Source organism: Eretmochelys imbricata, chromosome 11, assembly GCF_965152235.1.
Source record: "Eretmochelys imbricata isolate rEreImb1 chromosome 11, rEreImb1.hap1, whole genome shotgun sequence".
Taxonomy (NCBI): Eukaryota; Metazoa; Chordata; order Testudines; family Cheloniidae; genus Eretmochelys; species Eretmochelys imbricata.
In genome coordinates, this window is record NC_135582.1 from 41490434 (window position 1) to 41503130 (window position 12697).

Consider the following 12697-nt stretch of genomic DNA (forward strand, 5'->3'; position numbering starts at 1 on the left):
AGAAGCAAAAGAACCAAGAGGTGCATCAGGAAACATACCAGAACGTAATGGGGTTGCTCAGGCAACAAACATAAATGTTGCAGAGCATGGTTGACCTACAGGCCTAGAGATCCCAGACCCAGCCTTTGCAGTCTTTGGAGAACTGCATGGTCCCTGCCCCGTACAACTCCCAACATACCACATGGCACCACAGTGTACATCCTTACACCTACCACTCCAACCTGGGTGCAACAAAGCTACACATACACCGGCCTGAGAAAACTAGTAGTCACAACGGACTACATTGAACTACTGTTTACATACATGGACATAAATGCCTATTGTTTACTTCCATTTTCACTTGGGTTTGTAAACTGTGTTTCCCACTCTTAACAGTGCTGGTTAAAAAAAAAAAAATTAGCCTTGAATGTCTTTGTTTTCACTTTAATTTGGTTAACTGCTATTTTCCACACAGTTTTTGGAAAGTCTCAGTATCTTTATTAATTCACACCAGGTGCTGCGGAACACATAAGGGGGGGCAAAGATGCAATGTACAGCAAGCATTCCAGAATTCATAGCGGCAGGCTTGGACCAAACCAATATATCACACGACAGACGCTATTGCATGAAAGCTGTGCTATGGCTGCCTCTTGACATGCTCTCTTAAAGCCTCCCTCAACTACACAGCACTGGTGGCAGCCTATTTCCCTTCACCTCACCGATATTCCGTAGGTCAGAACATGCAGCTATATCCGTTGAGGTGTTTTTCTTGCTGAGATCCAATCTGCATCCCTTCCATCTACCAAAAGCACATTCAACAGTCACGTGGGCACCGGGTGAGCCAGTAGTTGAATCTTTCCTTGGTGCTGTCGAGGTCAGTGCACAGCTTCGTGAGCCGGTGAGTAAGTGGTAGGTGGGCTCACTCTTGGCATTTCAATATTGCCAATGGTTATCTGCCAGTCGGGGAAGAATGTCCCTGCTTGCAGCGCTCTGAATAGTTCTGTGTTCTTAAAAAAGTGTGTGTCATGCACCTTCCCTGACCAGCCCACATTGCTATCTGTGAAATGTCCCTGATGATCATGAGCGCTTTTATGATGATGGAAAAGTAGCCTTTTCTGTAATAAGGTGGGCTGGTGCCGAAATAGCGATATGCCTGCTACTTATCGCCCTATCGTAGTTTGGGAACCCCATTGCTGCAAATCCATCTGTGATGTCCTGCACATTGCCGGGGGTCACAGTCTGATATAGCAGGAGACGTTTAATGGCTCTACAAACTTTCATCACTATGGCCCAAACTCTGGGTTTTCCAGCTTCAAAATGATTTCCCACTGACCAATAGCAGTTCAGTGTTGCAAACTTCCAGAGTGCAAGTGCCACACTCTTCTCCACTGTCAATGCAGCTCTCGTTCTGGCGTCCCTGTGCTGAAGGGCCAAGGTGAACTCGGCACACAGATCCAAGAATGTGGCCTTTCGCATCCAAAAGTTCTGCAGCCAGTTCTCATCATCCTAAATGTGCATTACGATGATGCATTCCCAACAGTTGGGACTCGATCTCTACCGCGTGGAGCCGCTCCAAGAGTGCCAGCAGCAACCTGGAATGTTTTTCCACTGTGCCCATTAGCTTCTAGTTATTGTGTTCGAACATCTCCACATTGTTCTCATCTCAGTCCTAATTGTAGCAGTACTTCCTCAAGCTCTGCACATACTGGACAGTGGTGCTTCCTAGATGTATTTGCAACACACATGAGAACTATGATGAGCTCTGCAGGCTCCATGCTTCTGTCAGTGATGGTGGAGACCAAAAAGTGCTGCATGGGACTGTGGGAGTTTTGAAAAATGGTGCTAAAATTATTGGATGTGGCAAGTAGTATGGGATATAGAAACCAGCATGTTAGGAGCTTGACCCGTAGCTCCTGGAAATCCTTGGGCACTTTGCTACTATCCCACAAAGCTCTGTGAAAAGGTCCCAAAAGGCACTGCGCCATACAGCAGCGTGGGGAACGCTGGGATATCTATCCAGTGCACCATACTTTGCATTGACACGAGCCCGCCTGATGAGTATGGGGAGCACTGACACAAGAAGCCAAGTATGCATACGCCTGAGCAATATACAGACTTCAGTGGCTGTATCCCAACATAACTTGCATTGACTGAACTTTGTAGTGTAGACATGGCCCAGCAATTGTGCTTACATACCGAGGTTCTGCCCCTTCTGTTCTGGCCACTTTGCACTAGTCAGGTGGTTTAAAGTAGTGGCTCTAAGTGACAAGCTGATGATTTCCCTGGTGTAGGGAAGTTCTCAGGTGGTGTAAAGTGGTGTAGCTGGATCCTACATCATCTGCCCCTGTACATCCTGACATAGAGGCTGGGAGTGGGTGAGATGTAGTGTCTGCTTAATTCACTACTAGGATATAGTGTCATAGCGACCATAACCAGTTGTCATAAGTTACAGCAGCCCCTAAGCTGCTCCAACATATGCCAGTGGGCAGGGCAGGGACAATTGCACCAGGAAAATCAGGGAGGCATAACTTGTTCCCGACAGCTGCTCCCATCCCCACATTTCTCTCACCAAGCCTATCCTGGAACAAGTGAAAATTTGGCCACAGCACTTCAACATTAGACCATTTTTTTTTCCTTAACAAAAATTTCTCTTTCCACTTATCTGACTCTCCTGTTTTCCCTCCCCCGAAAAAACCTAATTTAAGGTCATATTCTAATACTCAACTCAAATATTTTTGGACAGTAATTCAAATAGATTATCTCCTACTTTGTGATGGACTGTTTTGCCCTCCCTCATGTACAACGTTGCACAATAATACAATGATGAGGAGTGTCCATTTTCCTCTGAAGCACTAAATATTGGACACTGCTGGAGTCCATTTGGCAAACCAGTAATCTGATCAAGAATGGCAAATTCTGTGTTCCCATGTAGAACATCTTTGATTTAAAGTACTGAAAAATTACTGTCAAATGGCACTGTCGAGTTCCAAGTTTGTATTTGTGACTTTAGAATCAGTTGTGCTCAACTTGCAGTAAATAGATTGATTGATTTCTCTAGACTTTCAAACTCAGCTTGGGCTCTGAAAGTCGAAGTAGATTCTCTCCCTCACATACACCATCGCCAACAATAAAGAGCCTGCAGGCCAAATTAGCCCTTTAGGGTGAATGTCTTCACTGCAGTTGGAGGTGTGATTGCAGCACGTGTAGACATGCCTGAGCTAGCTTTGATTTAGCTAGCTCACGTGCTGACTGCAACATGAGCTAGCTGCCAGAGACCATACCCAGGCTCACTGGGGGGCTCGTACTTGGGCAGCTAGCCCATTTTGCCATGGCTTCACTGCAGTTGGTACCTGGACTAGCTACTAGCTATGTCTACACATGCTGCAGATAGACCTCCGACTGTGGTGTAGACATACCCTTGGTTACACCTGTGCAACCACACTTCCGTTAGTGGGTTTGCACAGATGTAATTGTTCAGAACAAAGTACTTCGTAAATTATTCTGTTGAGAATGAACAAGAAGGAATAGAATCCACCTTGCTTTCTTATCAGTGTTGGCTCTACAGGGATAAGAAAAGCAGTACAACTTATTTTAGTCCCTTAAGTCAGTAGATGAAATTCTGAATATGCAAATGGAGCAGACCTCCTGAGTAAAAAGGTGACATTTTACATAGTTGCTTTTCTGAGCAGAACTGTGCTCATCAAACTTTTTTTTAAACATCCCAGTGTACCTGTCCCCAAATACTTGTCAAGCTCCTGATCTGGCTAATCTGAATTCTGTTTATGCTGAGCCTTTTTACTGTCTTAATTTTAAAATCCACTACTTGCCTGTCTGGGGATAATTAAAAACAAAATGCCTCTATTTTACACCCGTGCAGAATACAGCCTGCTGTTAACTATTGAACCCACAGAGTCTTGTTGCAGAGTTTTATATGAGGATTACATTGGTCTATCAGTCGTTGGTGGGAAATCACCCAGCTTTTGACTTAAAAGCAACATTTTGACACATTATGTATCTTTTTTTTAATAGAATATGCTTCTGTTGGCTCATTGTATGATTACATTAATAGCAACAGAAGTGAAGACATGGATATGGATCATATCATGACCTGGGCAACTGACATAGCTAAAGGTAAGAGGCTGATTTTTAACAATAACTCCCTCCCGTTGACCATTTCTTTTTATTTTTTGGCTCTAAATCCCAGCAGAATATTTTTCATAGGTGACTGTGTATAGACATATATTGCATAGATATGTCAATATCTAGGTTTAGGGCTTGTCTACATAGGGATAGTCAAGAAAGTTAAGATGAAATAAAGTGGCCGCAGTGCACTTTAGCTTAAGCAAAACTAAGATCTTCCCTACGCTGAGAAGTTAATTTTGTTTTAAGGTGGGTGGAGCGTGAATTTTAAGTGGAATAGCTATTCCTGATTAAATTCCTGTGTGGATGCTTTCCAATAAGAGTGCCTTATTCCAAATTTGCTTAATCCACTTCCAAAGGGAGTTAGTCAGGAATGGCTATTCCAGAATACCTTCCCATGTAGACAAGCCCGTAGTTAAAGCAAACTGAGACCACTTTACTTCTAAATGAGAGCATCTAACAGAGGTTTTATGCACTTTAAATAATGTGCTCTAACTTCGCACCTTCAGTTAATTTGTCTTAACTTGCTTTAGTGTCTAGACAAGCCCTTAGACTATTCAATGGAACAGTTTACTTAGAAACGATCCAAGTAATTTAAGACAGGTGGATGCTATTCTGTATGTATTGTACCACACATAAAAATTTTAAAACACACTTCAAAATTTCCCAAGCAATTTAAGTAATTTTTAAAAAAACAATCAAAGTGTTAGCAAACAGTTTTTAGTTCCTTTTTATTTTTAAATACACATTCAAAGACTAGCTAATGCTTTACAGCCCTGATCCTGTATTCAGATTGGTCAGCACTGATCCCTTTGCACATGTGGGGTCCCGTAGAAGTCATTGTGGTCTTCAGGAGTCCATGCTAGAAGATCTCAGTGCCCCAGAGCCTAAATGGCTAAACCACAGTTTATTTTTATCTATTTTTAAAAGGTTTGTAAGTGCAAGCCTTTTTGGAGTTTTATCTCAACATACCCAAGTTACTCGCTAAATAATTTCATCTGAATAATGAAGGCTAGTGGTTACATTTTATATCCTCCAAGCACTAGAAGAAGGTACAGCAGATAAGGCATTGGGCTTGTCATTGTGATTAACTCTATGCAATTATAGTTTAAATCCCAACAATGAGTGTGATGCTTAGACACAAGAGCAAGTTGCAGAATACCTCCAACTGTTGGGACGCAGATCATATTTCTGGTTGATAAGACACTGTCTCTCTCTGAAATCCAAGCATCAGCGTACCTAAGACTCACCCAGCTCTGCCTGCATTAGATATATACAGATATTTAAAATAGGAAATGAAAGAATAGAAATAAGAGCATAAAAATTATGCATTGGGTGGGTGATATCTCCATCCTTTTATGTTCATGTACATGGCACTGTATTACATGTATACTTTTTACATACTTCGGGCTCTCTACATGCAAATAATCACATAGGCAAGCAGCGTTCCTCTTCTAATGTACTATAGATCATCATTAACACAAGCATTGACAATCAGTGGCCTTGCTAAACCAGCATAATCTTAAAACTTTCCCTCATTTTTCTATAGGAATGCACTATTTGCATATGGAGGCTCCAGTGAAAGTAATTCACAGAGATCTAAAGTCTAGAAATGGTAAAGTAACCTTGCACTTAAGTTATTCTATATTTCTACTTTCAGTTAATGTGACAGTTTAACTTTAGCCTTCGAGAGATTCAGGGCTAAATCTTCAGCTGTAGCTGAGATATGCAGCTGAGGCAGAGAAAAGGCAGTACTAAGCCATCTTTGTGTTCCCTGCCCTGAATCCTGGGGATATCTGGGCACCATTCCAGTCCCTGGCATAATTCAGAGCAGTCTGTAGTGCTGCTTTAAATTATGCCTTGCTTCTCATGGTCTGTTCCAGCAGCCAAGGTTTGACAAAGTACTTTCCCTTTTTCCTGGAAATGTCCTGTATGCTGAGGCCCAGGAAGAGATGGTGGAGAACTGCTATGAACAGTGCAAAACAGCCAAAAGGGACTTGAGAATCGGACCCAGTATCTTCTCTGAGAATGTTGTGGTTCTTTCAGCATTGATTGAACTTTTGCAGATGATAGTACTTCTGAAGAATGTAAACTGGCTGTGGGATTTGAATGAAACTGTTCTACTTGGTTAGTTCCAGGTCAGTTATGAAACATGCTGAAAAGTGACCTTAAGTGAAATATTTACTACTAGTAAGTGGCTTACAAATTATTCTGAGTCACCAAATGCTGTATAAGAATGTCATCCATGGAGAAATGGCTGGATGTAGTTTCATTCTTAAGTATCTTTTTAAGAAAATATTTATTTTCTTTTATAAACTTTGATTAATCATTGATGCTATTATTACTAACGTAAATCTCTGAGAGGGATCATTGTGAGCCTTCATTACTGTAATGGGAAATATTGGACAGTTCTTTCTGTATTTGTAGTTAGTTAGAAACCTCTCTCTATCTTTTGAATTGGAAAGATTGTTTAAGGGTGAGCAAGGCTCACATCATTTTTTGAGGTAAGCTTATTTTTTTCTGCTGAATATCCCCACTAACTAGGGCTTAAAAGGCATTCAGAGCATATGTTTCAATTTACCCATCTGAAAATTTTATTTAGTTTCCATGAAAATTTACTGGAGGTGTGCCAGAATGTACCATTTTAGGTACAAGTTTCCACGGTATGGCCAGTTTCCAGTTTCCACGGTATGCATCCGATGAAGTGAGCTGTAGCTCACGAAAGCTCATGCTCATATAAATTGGTTAGTCTCTAAGGTGCCACAAGTACTCCTCACCTTTTAATAAATACCTTTTTAGTATCAGTATTCATTGGTTTATTACTATTGCCATGAGAATTAATCTTCATCAAGTCCTAATTTGGATGTAAGACCAAAATAAGCATAGAAAACTTCTGGATTTCAAAGATGTGGGCTCTTGCTTTGCCCCAGGGATTTATCTGTAATCCTCAAAATGTCAAATTCTGTTTAAAATACAAAGTGGAGGGGCACTAGTGGCAGTGAAATAGTGGGGAATTCAAAGAAAAATGCTAGTGTAGACAATGTCATAATGCTGTTCTCTGACGCAGTTATAGGGATTCTGTTTTCCTGTCCACATGAGCCAAAAATAATAAATAAAAATTAGAAGACAGATGCTCCAAGCTGTGACAGAAAATCATGCTAGTGGTGGATGGCTGCTCTTGTAGAGTGGACACACCCTTATTGGTTTGCAGCAAGGTCTTGTTTTATCTTTTGTTCCACATGGGAAGGAACTGCAACAAAATCTGGGACCTGGAATTCCTATTTTCCCCATCTCCCAAGAGGTACGGGTAATGACAACTTCTCTTTTCCTCCCTCGCCAGACAGAGAAGAGGGAGGTGATAGAGTACTTAACATCCATCTTTTATGTGCATTCCAAGAGGGATTGATACAGCAGAACTCACGTAAAGGTGATAGACAACAGAAAAACCCTGAGATTGCACTGTTTTTTTCCGCTTCTTCATCTTGATGAATCCCTGGAAACAAATTTAGTAAAAAATAAATCCCAAACTACCTTTTTTCTCCTGCTTATATTTTATATCAGATATTCAATTCACATCTTGTCTGCCCTGATTTTATCTCAGATGACTAGAGAACTAGTGAAATGTCATGGTAGGCAAGAGAGTGAAGGTTGAGATGTAAACTGAGAGAGAGTGTTTTTTTTTTTTTTTTTTTGGTCAAACTCCTTGATTTTTCTGTTTTTGTTTTCAACTATTCAACTTTTCAATTGCTAATTAACTTAGGGGATACTGGACATCTTTGTTAAAGGTTAAATATCCCTGCCCCTTCAGTTAAGGTGTTAGAGCTTACACTGAACAGGAGATCTTTCCCAAGAGGTCTTTCAGCAAAACCAGTAAAGACTGGACTTCACATTCCTGATATTCTAAAGTAAATCAAACAGAACAATAATTTTGACTAGGTGTATGAAGGAAACCTTTAGGTGGCAAGTTGTCTGGTGTTTTACATTATGCAGGAGGGTATGAGTCCAATTTTTTAAGCATCTTTATCAGCTTACTATTCGAGTGGAAAGAAACTTCACTCTAAGTAAAGTGACACTTCAGTGTAAGAGGATTGAAAGTCCATTAAAACAAATCTGGAATTTCACTCCTTTCTCTGTAAGTGGAATTTGACTCTAACTGCATTGCCTACAAGCGGGTTCCACTGTGTTTGCTAATGCGCTGTAAAAGTTAGGGTAAAGGTGATTGTGGAAAGGGTATCTGCTGAAAAGTGTCACTGTGAAATTGAAAAATAATTCAAACATCACACTGAATTTTCTCTGACTTATTTGCAGCTAATGTCAATAAATGGATACATACAGTGGGTGAAATTGTACCCACAATTACAACTGTGCAAAGTGTTTGAGGAAATGTGTAAGGGAGGATTGAATTATAATTAAGGAGTTAATTGTAGCCTGTTTCTTAGCAAATTAAATTTTCATTTATTAGTAAACTATTAATAGACCTTTTTTGTAATTTTTTTTTCTAATGCAGTTTTAGAATTTATTCGTAGACTTTCAGGTATCTGACAAATGTTCTTCGAACACCTCCCAAGAAATCAAAAGAATTGTGTGTGCCAGTGTATTCAAGTCCTGGATCAATGTGGGATCATTTTTCTTTATAAAATGTCAACTGGGTTTTCCATTAAGATGTTAATAACAAGATACATTGTTCTTCTTTGAAACGTAATTCACTTACATTTTGTTTCTTGATTTTCCAGTTGTTATCGCTGCTGATGGAGTATTAAAGGTAGGAATATTTTAATTATTTGGAAGGTTTTGCAGCTGCTTTGCCTGATATCTTTGAAGTCAAATGAATGAGAAGTTGGCATTTATTGTTTGTTTGTTTTTGCCAGATCTGTGATTTTGGTGCCTCAAGGTTTCACCACCATACGACACACATGTCCTTGGTGGGTACCTTCCCTTGGATGGCTCCAGAAGTTATCCAGAGTCTCCCAGTGTCTGAAACATGTGACACGTATTCATACGGTGTGGTGAGTTGCTTTCATTTCTTTCTCTGTATTAATGGGGCACTGGCATAACTGATTTAGTAGAATGTAAAATGTGAAAACAATGTTCCTAAATAAGGGCATTAGAGAAAGTTCACAAAATTTCATTTCAAAATAGATTCATGTATTTTATAATTACAAGCTGAAAACTGTTAGTATGAGCAATGTCTTGCATGCTTAGTAAGATAAGTATTTGATTAGATTGTGCTGCGTTGCTAATCTGTGAAATGCAAACTGTATTTAAAATACTTTACCTATGTCAGGAGGCAGGAAAGAGCTAGTTTACAGTTTGTAACTGTGTTGTGTTGGCAAAGGAATGAATATTAGTCTTTCGGGAGCAACAGGTTATATTTTAGTAAGTTTATTAGAGAGGGTTGCCTAGAATATTTCCATACTTGTATGTCATGGAGTTGGTTTAAGAAAGGTGGTATTATGCCACTCTACCACTCAGATTGCTGTAATAGCCTGCTACAATCAGCTGATAACTGTTCTCAAAGGTAGAGAGGCACTGTATAGAAAGGTTGGTAAAAGTTTTGTGGGTTCTGCCACTTATTTAAAGGGGTGGAAATGAACCTGTTTGTAAGCAAATAAATGTTGTGAGTGAAGTTTGGGAATTTTGGAATTCTTTAACTCTGTTCCTACTCTGCATCCTTGCAATCAATCCTGTATTACTCCATAATTGAAGCTGACAGACACTACAGCAGAGAGTGGGGTGTGTGTGTGTGCGCGTTAAAGGAGAGGAGATGGCAGGAATTAACAACTCCCCTAGCCATTCATCATTTAAACTGATGACCCAATGTAAGAGAAACAAAAAAGCTATGCTGGCAGATCCAAAACTATAGTCTGACTTAATTGAGCTAAGACACCTACAATACTAGGATGTAAGCTAGCAAATGTAAATGTTATATAAGCTGTTATTGAAAACGACAAAGTATTTCTTATTGAAGGGAAGCATTTCAGTTCCAAATAGGGGAAAAAAAAAAAGAAGAGAGAAATTCCAAGCTAGTTCTAGAATTGTCTAGTTCAAAAGTTGTTACAGCTTAGTCAGTGTGAATTAGCTGTAAATAAAATTCTAGTGAGAGAATTTAAGGAATTCATAGATTCATAGATATTAAGGTCAGAAGGGACCATTATGATCATCTAGTCTGACCTCCTGCACAACGCAGGCCACAGAATCTCACCCATCCACTCCTGCGAAAAACCTCTCACCTATGTCTGAGCTATTGAAGTCCTCAAATCATGGTTTAAAGACTTCAAGGAGAATCCTCCAGCAAGTGACCCGTGCCCCATGCTACAGAGGAAGGCGAAAAACCTCCAGGGCCTCTTCCAATCTGCCCTGGAGGAAAATTCCTTCCCGACCCCAAATATGACGATCAGCTAAATCCTGAGCATATGGGCAAGATTCACCAGCCAGATACCCAGGAAAGAATTCTCTGTAGTAACTCAGATCCCACCCCATCTAACATCCCATCACAGGCCATTGGGCCTATTTACCATGAATATTTAAAGATTAATTAATTGCCAAAATCATGTTATCCCATCATACCATCTCCTCCATAAACTTATGGAGTTTAATCTTAAAACCAGATAGGTCTTGGAAGGCTATTCCAAAACTTCACTCCTCTGATGGTTAGAAACCTTCGTCTAATTTCAAGTCTAAACTTCCCAATGACCAGATTATATCCATTTTTTCTTGTGTCCACATTGGTACTGAACTTAAATAATTCCTCTCCTTCTCTGGTATTTATCCTCTGATATAATTATAGAGAGCAATCATATGTCCCCTCAACCTTCTTTTAGTTAGACTAAACAAGCCAAGCTCCTTGAGTCTCCTTTCATAAAACAGGTTGTCCATTCCTCGGATCATCCTAGTAGCCCTTCTCTGTGCCCGTTCCAGTTTGAATTCATCCTTCTTAAACATGGGAGACCAGAACTGCACACAGTATTCCAGGTAAGGTCTCACAAGTGCCTTGTATAACGGTACTAAAACCTCCTTATCTCTACTGGAAATACCTTGCCTGATGCATCCCAAGACCGCATTAGCTTTTTTCATGGCCACATCACATTGACGGGTCATAGTCATCCCATGATCAACCAATACTCCAAGGTCCTTCTCCTCCTCCGTTACTTCTAATTGATGCGTCCCCAGTATATAACTAAAATTCTTGTTATTAATCCCTAAATGCATAACCTTACACTTCTCACTATTAAATTTCATCCTATTACTATTACTCCAGTTTACAGAATTGTTTAATATATTATTAAATTAGGTATAGCACAAACCGTAGGAGCATTTAGTTGGTAAAGTTAAAATTTATTTGTCCTGTGTATAAACAGTAAAGATAGTTTGTTAATTCTGTGATTATAGGTAAAACTCAGAGAACTTACAGTATAGCCATATGCTAGCCAGTTCACTATTAGTGAAATATTTTAATACAATAACCTTCCCACAAAATGGTTTTGCATATATATACGGAGTTACATTGGCCTATGCCTTGTTGTCTTAGTGATATTTCGGTGTGCATAATAATATGTGATCCATATGGCTGTTTTATCATTCATATGTATTTTGGAGACAAATATGTTCTCCTATGGACACGTCCAATGTTTTAGAATTTTTAAATACTGTCATGGGGTGCACCACTCACTGCTTGTCTGGCACCACCTCCTGGTCTCTCAGGGGATTAGCTCTCAAGGTCGATGCCCCTTTCTGTGGTCGCATCCCGTCACATTGTCTCTGTCCCAGGAACTGCAGCATCCTCTTTGTGACTTAGTCCTCCGGCTAAGCATTTTGTACCTTTTGGGGTACAATCCTTCAATTCCCTGTCATTACCACAGTGACCCAGGCAGTCTTCCCATTCACTGCCCTACTGGTTTATACCATGCCCTCAGTGGCTGGTAGGGGAAGCCAGGTCCACCCTCTCCTCCATGTTCCAGTCCAAGGACCCTCAAGCCAGCAGTTCTGGGCTTTTCTCTCCCAGCCCTCGCTGCTCCTTCCCTGGACTGCTTCCTACCACTCCTTGTTCCCCTCCTTGTGCTGAGTGTACCAGGTCCAAACCCTCCACCCTCTTCTCAGGGAGTGACTGCCCTTTCCCTGCTCCATCTGTTGCCAGCTTTCTGGCTTTATAGGCCCCACCTGTTCCTGCACAGCTGAACCTAAGTGCAGTCAGCTCCCTAGCTCTTCCTCCAGGTGTGTGGAGTTAATAGGCCTATCTGGCCATCTTAACCCCTTCCAGTCCTGTGTGGAATGGATACCCCATCACAGACACCTGATCCACCCTGATTATGTTCCAGTTTTCCACCCCTCTAGCACCATTGATTTCAATGTAGATATTCAGGTGTAAAAGCAGAGTAATGCAGTGGTGAATCAGACTCTTGCAAAATGCAGTGATCCAGATTCTCTGCTGGGAATTACTGACTTAGTAAAGAATTTGTCCTAGTATATCTTTGAAAGTTGGAATTCTCCTCAACTAAACTTTTAGACTAGTAGTGAATCTGCTTAAAGGCTAAGAATTAACACCTTTGAAAAAGTAGATCTCTTGCTCTTACAATGATTT

At 40.4% G+C, this 12697-nt stretch overlaps 1 protein-coding gene across 1 annotated transcript in view; it reads left to right on the top strand.

The window, feature by feature from the left end:
* The window catches only part of MAP3K20 (mitogen-activated protein kinase kinase kinase 20), a 117084-nt gene that overhangs the window by 41112 nt on the left and 63275 nt on the right, over window positions 1-12697 (top strand). The window contains exons 3-6 of the mRNA XM_077830054.1: window positions 4009-4110; window positions 5669-5734; window positions 8853-8881; window positions 8988-9125. Coding sequence (XP_077686180.1) covers window positions 4009-4110; window positions 5669-5734; window positions 8853-8881; window positions 8988-9125 — 335 coding nt within the window. The remainder of the gene's footprint in view (window positions 1-4008; window positions 4111-5668; window positions 5735-8852; window positions 8882-8987; window positions 9126-12697) is intronic.